Raw genomic sequence first — 14123 nt, 5'->3', positions numbered from 1 at the left:
CAAAGTGAGGTCCAGCGGCTGGATCCCTCCTTTTACACCTCATCGAGGCCAAGGAAAGTCCAAACTCAGTTGCCCTTGTCCATGCTTTTCCAGAAAGGTGGTGATTTAGTTATGCCACTCGTCATGGATCCGATCACTGTGTCCTCATCCTTACGGTACCGTGATGCTAATAGTTTATCCTTCATTACAAAATTGTCCTATGTAGAACTATACTTTGAAGTTTCTTCACCTTTCCCCACCTTGTTTGTTTTTCATATCTGGATGAAGTCTTGCATTACATCGCCATGTTCCACTTTTATCAGTTTCATCTAGAGCCGTTGCTACGGAAAGGTCGACTTACCGCTAGATGCTTATTTCATTATCTTGTAATGGTTTAATCATGGTTGCCTTTGTTTTATATTTTTTTTAATAATTAATAAAAATGGTTGTGTACATCACGATGATGCAGAGGCCGGGATATAATTATAACCTCCTTTTTGGAAGAAAAAAAACTGGAGGCAGAGTGGCACCACAGCTCGCTAATCCAAAGATATTACTACTGCAGTGCCGTGTAAACGTTTTCAGAAAGTGTAGGTGGATAAAATCATACTATAAATGTACAACGTCCTTGCACATACTTAGAATCATTTGTTGCATGCATGTATTCAAGCTCACTGTAGCCACCATGTTGTTTTATAGCGCGGGCCATTAGCAAAAACAGGACCATTTGTAGCTTGTACAGAGCGTAAAGAGGGCGTCTCCTCCGTGGATGTGGCTGTTGCAAATGTGCAATCTGTGCCCATGAGGTCACTTTATTTGCTGTTTTTTCCTCAGTAACTGCAGATATGATCATACGTTAGCATCAAAATGGTAAAGTACTCCATGTTAGTGGGACTAATGTTTTAGGGAAAAAAGAAGGCAAGATGATCCTGTGAGCTGTGACTCATCTTCTTGTTGTCCCCCGGCTCAATTTCACACCTTTCCTCCCCCCAACAAATCTGTTGAGTATATTGATTTTAAAGAAAGATAGGATAGCGTAGGATATTATTCTGCCTTGCCTTGTACTACAAATAGATCATTGTACTTCTATATATATGCCCACGAGGCTCAAGCAATACATCGACAATTCCATCAATTCTCTCTCTCCCTTCTAACATAGTATCAGCCTAACCGATCCAACCCTAGCTCTTGCCGTCGCTTCCGCTAGGCGCTGCCCCCGGGGCGGTCGGTCTCCATGACTACCGCCGGGGGCCGCGCTATCCGTACCTAGGGTTCGTCCGCCGATCTTGTTGATCGGCTGCCCTAGAGAGTCTTTTTCCCGATCCTTGATCCGGGTTTTCTCTCTCACGCCGGTCGTCTTGATGGGTGCTTCTTTTTTGGTTCTCCGATCTGTAGACCGGTTTGCGTCGCCCGCCGCCATTCGTCGTCTCAACGCGTGTCTGCTTCGTTGACATCTTCATCATCTTGGACTGGATTGATCGCCGCATAATGCCCGGACTTCACGCACGCAGCTGCACGGATAGGAGGCCGCTAGCGCGTCGAGCGCCGGCCTCTTGTCCTCATCACGTGCCCGTGCTGGCGTGGTTGCCTGCGAGCGCTGACCCTGGCCGGCCAATCCTTCAGTGTGACGCCTCTGCATGCACATGTTGTGTCCCATGTATGTGTGGTTGCTCATGTACGAACGTACATGCCCATCAGCCCTCATGTACACGGCGATGCAGCGTGTTCACGGCGGCCACTCGCGTACTCCTGGTCTGTCCCACGCTGTGTGACGTGCGGGGTTTCTTGAAGATTGAAGATCATCTTCGAGTACAGCCCGCCTTCACCGATTGAGCAACAGGCTGCAGCTGCGTCGTCCCTTCGGACCGCAGCATCGCCGCCTTGTGGTTCCCCGGCTGCATTGATCCGTGCGCTGCCGCTGCGACACCCCTTCGGGCTGTAGTGCCGCGGTCCGCGGTCTACCGTCGCCCCGTTGCCGTCCGCTCCAGGCCGTCCTTGTGGCTGCACCGACCCTCGCGCTGCCGCTGCGTCGCCCCATTGGGTCGTAGCGAGCGTGGCACGCGGACCCTGTCGTCGCCCCGTGGTTCTCTCCGCGGCTGCACCGACCCGCGCGCTGCCGCTGAGTCACCCTTTCGGGCCGTAGTGCCGCGGCCCGCGGTCAACCGCCGCCCCGAGGCCGTCCGCTCGAGACCGTCCCTGAGGCTGCACCGACCCTCGCGCTGCCGTTGCGTCGCCCTGTCGGACCGTAGCGAGCGTGGCACGTGATCCCTGCAACCGCCCTAAGGTCTTCCTCGCCGTCGCCCTGACCTGCCCGCCGCCGTTGTGTCGCCCCTTCGGGCCGTAACGCTACGGCCCGCGGTCCACCGCCGTCCACGCGCGTTGACTTCCACGTGATATGCGCCGCGCCGCCTCCCTTGGCGCGGGAACATCACCGTCCGCGCCGGTCTTCGTCACGCTGTCGGGTTCATTATCGCCTACTTCAAGCATCGCCGCCGCGCTCCTTCTCTAGCCGCCGCCGCCTCCTTAGGCCGCCGTTGCCGCTGCTCTTCTTCCGTGGCTCCACGGCGACTACCTCGACACCGGCGACCCCCGACTCGACACCGACCACGGCGTTCTTCGCACGGCTACCTCGACTACGGCTACACCACCCTACGCTCTCGGCTACATCGACAAACGGCACAAAGGGCTACCGCCTTACTTGAGCAACCTCGTCGGTTTCACTCCAGCCACAAGTTCCGCGATGCATCGACCGTTATGACTGTGGGGGGGGGGGGTGTCCGTCAGCTTGCCTCCGGATTCTTCTTCAGTCGCTACCGTTATGACTGCGGGGGGATGTTGAGTATATTGATTCTAAGGAAAGATAGGATAGCGTAGGATATTATTCTACCTTGCCTTGTACTCCAAGTAGATCATTGTACTCCTATATATATGCCCACGAGGCTCAAGCAATACATCGACAATTCCACCAATTCTCTCTCTCCCTTCTTCAATCTTCAAGAGATCCTGCACGTCACACAGCGTGGGACAGACCAGGAGTACGCGAGCGGCCGCCGCGAACATGCTGCCGGTTCTTCGCCTACTTTGTCATGCTGTCGGGTTCTTCGCCTACTTCGAGCACCGCCGCCGCGCTCCTAACCTAGCCGCTGCCGCTCTTCTTTGGCCGCCGCCGCCGCTACCCACGTAGCCGCCGCCGCCCGTCCACCTCCTTCGTCTTCGTCCAGCACCGGCCCGTCGCCAACGTCGCCGTCATCTACCCCGACCACTTCGTCTACTCCGACAACCGCAGACGACATCGGCCCCGCGCTGATTGACGCCGCAACCGTCGTCGAGTCCTTCTCTGCTGGCCTCTCCGACTCCTCCGACATGGCGTACAGCTTGTGCAGGTCCTCGTCTATGCATGCCCGGTGCTGGAAACACGGATGCGTGCCTTCATCCACGGCATGTCCCCGGGCCTGGCAAGCCTGGTGCGGCGCTTCGTCAACTTCGTCTTCGTCTGTCTACGCATGCCTGGTGCTGGCAACACCTGTGCGTGTCTTCGTCTACGATGTGTCCCCGGGCTTGGCAAACCCGCCGCGACGCGTCGTCAACAACATCTTCTTCCCGGCGCACCACTACTTCGACAGCAATGCGCCCATGCTAACTCGGCGCCTCCTTGAGCCCGCGGCTCCACGGCGACATCCTCGACACCGGCTCCCCGACTCGACATCGACCACGACATTCTTCGCGCGGCTAACTCGACCACGGCTACACCACCCTCGGCTCTCGGCTACATCGACAAACGGCACAAAGGGCTACCGCCTTGCTTGAGCAACCTCGTCGGGTTCCACTCCAGCCACGACTTCCGCGATGCATCGACCGTTACGACCGTGGGGGGTGTCCGTCGGCTTGCCTTCGGAATCTTCTGCAGTCTCACCGTCTGCGTCGCTGCCGTTGTGACTGCGGGGGATGGTGAGTATACGATTATTAGAAAGTATAGGATAGACTAGAATTTGATCCTGCTTTGTCTTGTACTCCAAGTTGATCATTGTACTTATATATATATCCATGAGGCTCAAGCAATAACAACAAACTATTCCACCAAATTCCTCTCTCCCTTCTAACAAAATCCTCCATTAACTCCTTTCCTTCCACGTGTCCACATCAAAAGATATGGGGAGAATAATGATACAAGATGATGGGGAATTTGGCATGCGGATGAGGCAATCTGTTTACCAGAGATTAACGGACGAGCTAACTCTGCAATTTGGCATGCAGCCTTTTCACACAATTTGTTCTCAGCTCATTTCCTTTGGGGGAACTGCTCGTCATGAGATCCTATTCATATTCATCGTGGTTTTGTAGCACTGCCCTATCGTTGTGATACTTTGTTGCCTCGCGCAAGTCATTCAGCATGTGAAACCCTCGGGCGTCATTCGATGGTCTTCTGTGTTGTTTACCAACATGAACTCAGTTAGGTGGCCTTCCTCTTTTCAAACGAATGAAACCGCCCAGTTCCCATGGTCCTCATGTCCCCCGAATTATTTTCGTCATCAACTTCGTTGCTGCCACACGTTGCCGACGCTCAAATGTCGACTGACAACGACGTGCTGAGGCTCAAAAAAATACTCAAAAGGAGCATGCGTATCCATTGAATGAGATCGGCCTTCGCTATCTGGTCCATCGGATCAAATGATATTTTCGTCACCAGCCAGCCAACCTGATACACTCGTCGCTCCTTGTTTTTTTTAAAACGAGACAAAAGATTTGCCATTTTCATTAAATAAGATGAAGAGAATTACCCGGTAAATTGACGGAAAACCGGGCTAAAACCGATACAACTCAAGCAACATGAAATGGGCACCACCGGCCAACCTGACCACCAACATGGGACACAAAGCTGCAAAGAAGAAAGGCATTCGCCGAGAAGTCGCAAGCGTCATCGTCTTCACCGGTTGCCTCAAACGGGCGACTCTGACTTCACCATAGAGCTCCAACCTCGAAGCCAACCCGCAAACAGCTGCATAGAAGCCACGACGGACGCCACCAGATGGCCACACCTGCAAGCAACCGACAGCTCCGACTTTGACGACGAGCCTCACCAGGAAAATATGCAGGACTTGCACCGACCTTGCCCACAGAAGAGCACCCCGGACACGCCGGGAAGAACCGGCTACCGAAGTCCACGCCACGACCCGAGCTCCTCTCGACGACATCATTGTTGCCAAACAGAAACCAGCGCCCCGCCTCAGCAAACCATGCGGCGAAGATGCCGCAATCCACTAGTCTCCCGGTCGTAGCCGGCTCCGAGACGATGCCCCCAAGAAGGAGAAAGACGCGAAGACGCCTCCATCGCCCGACTCAGCGGATCTGAGGTTTCCCTCCGGAGCCAAAGCCGTGGGGAGGAGGAGCACACCTCCACGATGACACTTCCAAGAAAGATCACGGCACCCGCGGGTGCCGCCGTCGCCGGCTCCGAAGAAGGCCGGAGCAAAGATTTCTCCCGGAGATGCGCTGACCACCTTCCACCACCGACCGCCGCCCACCGGCCACCACCTGCTGAGGCCGACCTCATTCTGGCCACGGGATCCCACGATCCACCGCGACTAGACACGCACCACCCCCTGGCCGAAGCCGCCGTCCACCACCGCAGCACCACCACCGGCAGTCGATCCGCGCCCCACGCACACATCCAGAGCCTCCGCGCGCACGTACGCCGTCCACGCCCAGGCCACGCTGGGAGCTCGGTCCGAGGCCGCCGCCTCGGAGCCCCATCCACCACACCGAGGCACCAGCACAACCGCCAACACCACCACGGTGCCCAGCAGCCGCCGAGGCCCCGTGCCACCACGCCTGCCGGCAGCCACAGCCGAGACCCTACCGGCCAGAACCAGATCCAGATCGGACTGGACCGGAACAGGGCAGGGACCCCGGGCCGCCGCACCGCAGGTCACACCACCGGACGAAGCACGCCCCACCACCACAGCCAACGCGCCGAGCCGCCGCCGAAGGTTCACCGCACCAAGCTGCCAAGAGCCCCGTCGGTGGAGCTCCACGCCGCCGCTAGAGAGGGGGAGGGGGGCGCCCGGGAGAGATCCCGCCGCCACCGGCACTGCACGGGCTTCGCCCGGCAGCGGCCCACGGCGGCGGCAAGGGGAAGGGGAGGGAGGAGGTGGCCGGCGGCGGGGTCTAGGGTTCCCCCGTGCCGCCTCGGAGAGGGACGCGGGGGTCGGGAGAAAGCTTTGTTCTTGCTAGAGAAATAGTGACGCTTCGTCGCTCCTTGTCATGTCTTCGTGTGTAAAATCCCACAGTAAAAAGGGCTCCTTTTGCTGTTCAGACATATTACACGATTTGGTTAGTACCAGCTGCTGGCTTTCAACGTGCCGTTATACAGTGTTAACTACACACTGCAGTCTGAAAGGAAACGACTGGGAGTTTTTTTTTTGACAGCATACTCGGAGTCTCTGTTTGCATTGGAGAAGGTTGGTAGGTCTAACGTGAGTCCTGAGAAGTAGGGGTTAGGTGGCCCCGGTCTCGCGTAGTTGTACCAACTGCAATCTGATTGATGACTTCCTTTGACAGCATCTACACAACGGGGCGCGCTAAACCGGTCTTAAACGCTCCGGATGGACCGTGCATTGACCAGTCACGAAATTTTAACTCACACGAGCGTCTCAAACATGTGTTAAACGCCTGGGCTGACTAGTACCCTCATATCCAGCCCAAATATGGTGGAATATAGGGCCCCGGGCGTGTCGGACCCGACAACCTAACCCCATTGCAAATTACATCAAATCCACTCCTAGACTTGCCGGATCCATTTGCTCTCTCCTCTCTTCTTCCTCCTCTGCACTGTCCGTCCCGCTGCTCTGCCGCCACACGCGCTCCGCAGCCGTTCCTAGCCTCCGCGCCGCCAGCTCCGACAGAGCAGTCATCTCTCCCGTCCTCGCTACGGGGGACGTTGTCGCCGGCCCGGATGCCACCGCGTTACGTCCGGTAACTCTCTGGCTCCGCCTTGCGCTTAATGTGTTCGACCAATGATTTTGAAGCACCTGAAGAACAAGTTAAAATCCCAGAAGATTAAGATGCAGCTCAGCTTATGAACTTCATGCATATGCATCAAAATCTTCGAGATCATTAGGTGCACGCGCAGCTACTCAATGATCTTGTGGGGCATATGTGGACTCGCAATGGAAACCAAAGAGTTGATTGTTGAGTTGTGCACTTCAATTTTTTTATGTAAACACTGTTTATGTTCGGTACCGACATTTGTTATTTACATGAGACATTGGCTTGTATGATCGACGTGCATCGATTTGCATGGATTTGAGAGTCCGGATTTGAAATATGTGGATGCCGGGAGCGAAATATGAGGGCCCGTCCGGATGCCTCCGCGGGCGTGCCCGGGCACGTCAGCGGACATATATGAGACCGGATTTGTCAAGTCCGGCTATAGATGCTCTACACAAGGAAGGGAAAAGTGTCACAAAAGGGAGAATTGAGCATGAAGAAAGTGGCCAGGGAGGTAGAGTGGACGCCCTTGTCTTAATTTGCTTGATAATGGCGATAGGAGACGAACTTCAGTCAGTACTTCCGGACGAGGACTAGACACACCACCATCAGCACTTGTCGTTCAATAGACAGTGGACACGTCTTTCTTTCCCCTCTCGTAAATCGCAAGGTGACTAGGGTAAAACCTTCATTCCTTCAATCTCTGTCAGTAAGTCTGTGGATTCGCCTCCCTTCTGTCCGCTCCGAAGGATAGTGGCGGGAGGGGAATACTTGTGCCTCCACTTCAGTTTGTAGATAGGTTAGGACTCAGTTGTTCAGGTTCAGATCCTCCTCAAGTTCATCCATCAGGACGGATTAGACGGAAATCTGACGTCGATTCATGTTAGCTTCCTGGAGCAGTAAGGTTAGGGTTTCTCATCGTGCATATGCGATGGAGAGATTTGGTGTTACGTTCTTCGAATCGATTCAATGGTTCAACGGCGACAACTACGGCCCTGAGTGTTAGTCCCTAGGGGCGCGTGAATGAACACTTCTTTGTTGTCAATGATAGGCCAGGTCATCTCCGATATGGGAGGGGCACAAGAACGTGTCGGCATCTTGTTCTAACGTCGGTAGTGATCGTTTGGTGATCTAGGAAACCTAGATGTATTTATTAATATTTTTGGAATGCTTTGTACTTGCGTTGAGTTTTTACAATAGATTTCAGTCCTTTTCGTATAAAAGGATTAGACACGCCGTGGGCCTGGAAACCTAGGCTTCAATAAAAATTAAAATAATGTTGTGAACCATTAGTAATTTTTTCATGTGAATTATTAGTTGTCTTATTTCGTATTCCATCCACAATATAAGAGCGTTTTTGACACTACACCGGTATAAAAAACGCTCTTATATTATAGTACGGAGGGAGTACGACACTTTGTGATGACTATATCATATGCTATCTTAAATGAATAATGTTTTCTTGTAAAGTTGACTAATAGAACATAAATGTGTTTGAATTAGATAAGATTGTGCAATTAATTTAGTAAGACATTGAGTTTGGATGGCATCTAATTAATAGATTATGTGGTTAAGTCATGCAATCCTTTCGTCGGCCAATTGTGGTCCTATCTTTTTTTTTTTATTACTACTGAGACTTCTTTGTAAAACTTTTACACTTTAATAAATTATGGTTGTGTGCATCATGATCATGTAGAGGCCAAGGCTATCCCCTTTTCAAAAAAAAAATATAGTGGGTCTGATATATTACTGAATTGTATCTTTAGTCTTCTGTCACGAAACTTAAGTTAATAATCATGTGTTTTTGTAACACTCTTCGCCCTAAGGCTCTTATAACCGGCGAAGGCATATCGGTTTGCAAAGTGCAAAACAAAAAGCCAATGATTACATCATAATTTATTACAAGGTTCTCGGTGTTTAAAGCTTCCTTCATAATTTGATGAGCTACCTCATTCGCCTACCTACAAATACGTTGAAGCTTAAATCCCTGGAAAGAACTCACTATCTCCCCCATTTCACAAAGGATATGGTATGCCACAGATTGTTTCGACCTTGATTCTCAAAGTCGTTGAACCTCTTGACAATCAATCTCCAGTTGCACCCTCTCCGGGCCCCTATCGCGAGTTAAATCACAGCATCCTGACACGCGAGTAGCTTGATGTCGTCCATGTGGGCGAAGCTCCTTACAAACAAAGACGTGAATTTGAAGGGGGAAATGACATCGAGGAGAAGCATGAGAGGTACAAACATTACTTGGATGTCCAAAGTGATATGATGAAATCCGACAAGGAGAAGGCGAGGGGGAGGTTGGTAATTGAGGAGGAGAGGATGAAAATGGAGAAGATTAAGACATGGACCATATGGAGCTTGAGAAGACGAATGCGATGGGCAACATTGAGATTGAGAGAGAAGATGAGGCTCGGGAGATTCACCAAGGAGCCGAGAATCATGTTGGTCGACACAAGCCTAATGGATGACGATGCCAAGGAGTGGATCACCACCGTGTGCAAAGACATAATGCGCGCGCGCAAAAGAAACTTGTTTCATTTGATATCGTTGATGAATGAATTATTGAATTATTTGTCGTGGATTATGTTGACTTGTTTGAATTGTTGAATTGGTGTGTGCTATATTTATTATTATAAAAAATGAGCTACCTACGTGCATGAGGTTTCATGGAATTAGAAAGAGGGAAACAGGGGACACCGTTGTAGGGACGAATAAATTAAGCTCAGCCTCCTACTGGGCGCAGACATACGGAGAGTCAAATTTGACCATTGTTCTTGAAGATGTTCTTACGATTTGAAGGTGATCTGCACCCTGCATTGGCGTTGCTGCAAGTGTATCACTCGTTTTTCTTCTTTTTAAAGGAATACCACTCGTTCACTTTATCCATTCACAGCTCATTTAACTACTGAAGTGGTTGTTCCGGAGTCCGGACTCCGGGTTGTTCCTACTTTATCATCTGATGACCCAAACACCTCATTTCCCTTGCATTCCAAAGGAGACAAAACGAAGCAAAGATGAGAGGAGCAGCATCAACCAGCCGATGGAAAGGAAAAAGGAAAACGAAATAAGAGCAGCCTATGTGACCTGTAGGACGGCACCGAAGGCCTCGGTCCCAACCACCGCCACCACCTCCCCCAATCCCAAAAATTCGTTGCTTTCCGGACAAGCACGCACAGGTCAATTTCTTCCAGAATTTCAGACTTTGAGCAGCATCAGATCGAGTACCCCCTCTCACTCTCAGCAGCGGGCAAGGTAGCATAGCAGCTGGTGGAAGCATCTCATCTCCCATCTCATGATCCCTTCTCCACCTCCCTCCCTCGCCTTTCACATTCCCCAACACCTGTAAAGCAGCAGAGCACCAAACTGCAAGCAGAGACTGTCACAGACAGGATAGCCACTCATCTCCTGCCTCCGCTTCTCTCGTCTCCCTCGCCACAGTTCGTCGGACCAGAAACTCATGCAGATCCTCCCTCTGCTCTGCCGGTTCTAGAGCTTGGCAGTCTCACGATGTCCTGACGGGGCAGAGATTTGCTCGTCTCATCTCATCTCTGTACCTTGTGATTCTTCTCCGTCTTCTTGGCCGTCCGGTCATCTGCTGCGCTTCTGTCTTCCATGGCCGCAATGTTCAATCCTCCTCCGGCTCCAAGGGCTCTTGGGCCGCAGCCGACGTGGATGCCCTACGAGCCGACCAGGGATTGCTCCCAGGGCCTGTGCAGCATGTACTGCCCGCAGTGGTGCTACTTCATCTTCCCACCCCCGCCGCCGGTCTTCGACATCGCCGGCCCCAGCGGCGACGGCGACGGCGACGACTCCTCCGGCCCCGCCTTCTCGCCCCTCGTCATCGCCATCATCGGGGTGCTCGCCAGCGCCTTCCTCCTCGTCAGCTACTACACCATCATCTCCAAGTACTGCGGCACCTTCAGCTCCCTGCGGAGCAGGCTCTTTGGCCCCGGCGCCGGCCGCGGCGGTGGTGGCGGAGGCGGTGGCGACGGCCGGGGCGATTCCAGGAGACAGGAGGAGTGGGAGGTCTCGCCGTCGGACGGGATGGACGAGACGCTGATCAGAAAGATCACCGTGTGCAAGTACAAGCGCGGCGACGGGTTCGTCGACTCCACGGACTGCTCCGTCTGCCTGGGCGAGTTCCGGGACGGCGAGAGCCTGCGGCTGCTGCCCAAGTGCAGCCACGCTTTCCACCTGCCGTGCATCGACACCTGGCTCAAGTCGCACTCCAACTGCCCGCTCTGCCGCTGCAACATCGCCTTCGTCGCCGTCGGCATGGTTTCGCCGGAGCCGGAGGGCGGTGCTGCGCCTGCGCCGCGGGAGGACCGGAGAGGCAGCCAAGAATTCGCTCTGACGATCGACGACTACTCCTCCGGGCAAGCGCGCGACGAGCCACAGATTGTGGCGAGCAGCAACAGCGGCGGCAATCAGGAGGCGAAGGATCGTCCGGGGAGATCCGAGGCGGCCAATGGCGTAGTCGTCGAGATCAGAGAGGACGGCGCCGTCCCGCCGGTCCCTGCCAGGGTGCCTGCGCCGATGCCAGACACGCAGCGTGAAGCCCGCATGTCCATTGCCGACGTGCTGCAGGCCAGCCCAGAAGACGAGCGTACGGTGGGCAGGGAGGGCGGCCTCCTGCAGGCAGGCTCCTCGAGGCGGTGCCACGGGGAGCACAGCAAGGAACCGCCGGATGCACCGACGAAGAAGCTGCCGCCGGCTGGCAGGTCGTGCTTCAGCGGCAAGGGTGGCGGCAGAGGAAAGGATCCAGGCCCTCCAGTGTGATTTCATTGCGGCGATGATTTCTCAGGCATTCTTCTTCTTCTTCTGTTAACTACCACTCCAGTAGAACACTTGACCGTGATGATACTTTTCCCGTCGTGTGCTTCCGGTGGAGATCACGTCGCCAGCCGAATCAGAGTCTGGAGATTTCTTCTTCGTCGTAATGATCTCTACTTGCGAATCGCCAGCATGCCTGCTGCACAAATCCAATCTGTGCAACTGCAATGGCTGCACCTGCTGAATGGTGATTGTGCAACTCTGCTAGATAAATTGTATAGGAAATGATTTCTCTTCTTCTTCTTCTTCTTCTTCTTCCATGTTGCCTCTCCTCTCTCTCTCTCTCTCTCTCTCTCTCTCTCTCTCTACACGATTGGATTCTGCTCCAGGGCATTCTCTCTGGATTAGTGAGTTAACTATATCTCATTAGGCGAAATGTTTTGTTTGCAATGGGGAGTGTGGCCGCTTCACCTTTTGTCGCATCCTCACGTGTGTGCGTTTGCAATTGCATTTCAAGCTGTCAAAGTAGAGCTGATCATTTGGGGATGTGCGTGGAAATGAAAACTGATCATCGCCAATCAAGCTGAGCTCGAAACTTGTTTGGTATTGTTAGGTGGCCGGTGCCTTCTTGCTTATAATGTTTGCCATTCGAAAGGCTTTGATGTTTGATCTGTTGCATAGGACAATGTGGGTGGGCAACTGGGCGTCCTGCTGTTGAGTGTCGGCCTGCGAATAACATGTGCGTCTCATTTGTCAAATTGCAGTTGGGTGTTAGGTCGACGGCGTAGCTAGATCAATAGTTATTATTGCTAAATAAGTAGGCAATTTTTCGACTAATTTAATCTATAAATAAATGACTAGCATGGCATTGACAGAATTAACGACATACTGATATTGATTTAGACATGCATGTACTACGCTAACAGTAGACAGATCTACACATAGTACTAGTACTGCTAATATGGAAATAATCAGGAGAGGAATAAACGCGTTATACCCTCCAGCAGGCCATGCAGAAGCAGCCGCGGCGGTGGCGGCAGCTGAAGCGTCCTTGGTGGCCTTCTTGTCGGCTTCAACTTTCTCGGCGGCGGCACGTTCGGCGTCGGTGGACATGGTGATGACGAAGACGATGCAGACGTAGAGGAAGTAGCGGATCGGAAGCGAGCAGTCGCGTAGTCGCTGCCCAAAAACCTATTCGTCCCTCTCCCGTACAGGAACCGGAGGGTCGGGGTTTCGGAGACCTGCTCTCCCGTCGACCGTGTACGCGGCGGACGGGATGGAGTCACCGGCGGCAGCAGCAGCAAAGGAACGACGGTGGGAGTGCGCGTGGAGCAGACGTGATCTGTTCGTGGCGGCTAGGGTTAGGAGACACCGCACACTTATATAGGCGCAGCCGCGTGAAGAGACGTGGGCTCGACCCACGTCCGAGTCCGTGGCAGCCCACGCTCCGACGTCTCAAATCGTGGCCCAGCTGTCAGAGAACTCTCCGTTAGTGACTGGCAAAAATAAGCGCGTAGGTGTGAGCTCGGCTCGATCCCGCAACCCGTGGCGCTCGTGACGAGGCGGGCGGCGGAGGAGGAGTGCGCGAGGGCCTCGTCTATTTTCAAGCTCCAATAGCATGTGAAAGAACATCCCTTATAAAGAGGCCCAACTCCTCTTCCACTTTCGGGGTGGGGCTAAACTTCCCACATTCACCTAGTGCCAATAAACCCACATGGCCTTTAGAGATTTTCAGAAATTGCTATATGGGCCTAAAGCCCATCTCAAATTTCAGCAATAATTCCTTCTTCAAAAAAAAACAGTTATTATTCCTGAGGGAGAACAGTTCTTTATTATTTTGAAGACTTCTGGATTTCTTTGTGTAGTGTATTTCGATCAAACTTTGTAGTAATAGTGTATTCGTGCTTGCGTATTTGGAGAAACAAAATAGGGTTAGATCAGGTGCTTTGTCATCCCTGCATTTGGGCAGATTTTTGGTTCGTTTAGAGTTGGCTGTACTTACTTTCAAGGGGGGCGGTGGTGGATGCTTTGTTGCCGAAAGCGGGTTTGGTGCTTGCAGCTTCTTCTGAATATAATCATATGCTACTTAGTGCGACTTTTGCTGCATTTGATCTTTCCCGTCTGCAATTTCTTTTTTCCTTTCTGCAAATGCAGCCCTTTTTGCCAAGGTTTTATAATTCGACCTGTAGATATGATGATACTGGCTAGTCGCCAACTCAGCACTGTGGAAATTGTTTAAGCAATCTATATGAACACTGAATTTCGCATATGGGGAAGCCCGGAAGTGCAGTATTTTTACGCAACGTCAGAGGCTACAAACGATGCATGGCACGAAGGCACGAACCAATAGCTTCGAAGGACACGTTTGGTTGCAT

At 52.8% G+C, this 14123-nt stretch overlaps 1 protein-coding gene and 1 long non-coding RNA gene across 2 annotated transcripts; one reads left to right on the top strand and one right to left on the bottom strand.

Annotated features, from left to right (window-relative positions):
• Positions 1–4694: 4694 nt before the first annotated feature.
• Positions 4695–7134, bottom strand: LOC141025878 (uncharacterized). Its single transcript, XR_012187931.1, has 2 exons — positions 5086–7134; positions 4695–5015 (listed from the first exon to the last, which is right to left on the bottom strand). It is a non-coding gene; the product is annotated as an uncharacterized lncRNA (long non-coding RNA).
• Positions 7135–9953: 2819 nt separating this feature from the next.
• LOC109774668 (E3 ubiquitin-protein ligase Os04g0590900) lies at positions 9954–12322 on the top strand. The gene has a single exon (XM_020333419.4). The coding sequence runs from the start codon at positions 10588–10590 to the stop codon at positions 11752–11754; it is 1167 nt and encodes a 388-aa protein (XP_020189008.1). The 5' UTR covers positions 9954–10587; the 3' UTR covers positions 11755–12322.
• The last annotated feature ends 1801 nt before the right edge of the window (positions 12323–14123 follow it).

This window comes from Aegilops tauschii, chromosome 6, assembly GCF_002575655.3.
Source record: "Aegilops tauschii subsp. strangulata cultivar AL8/78 chromosome 6, Aet v6.0, whole genome shotgun sequence".
NCBI classification, from domain to species: domain Eukaryota; kingdom Viridiplantae; phylum Streptophyta; class Magnoliopsida; order Poales; family Poaceae; genus Aegilops; species Aegilops tauschii.
This window is presented reverse-complemented; position numbering and strand designations above follow the sequence as displayed.

Bases quoted from the DNA above. Each gene is read 5' to 3' on its own strand.
- LOC109774668 (XM_020333419.4), top strand. From the start codon at position 10,588: ATGGCCGCAATGTTCAATCCTCCTCCGGCTCCAAGGGCTCTTGGGCCG.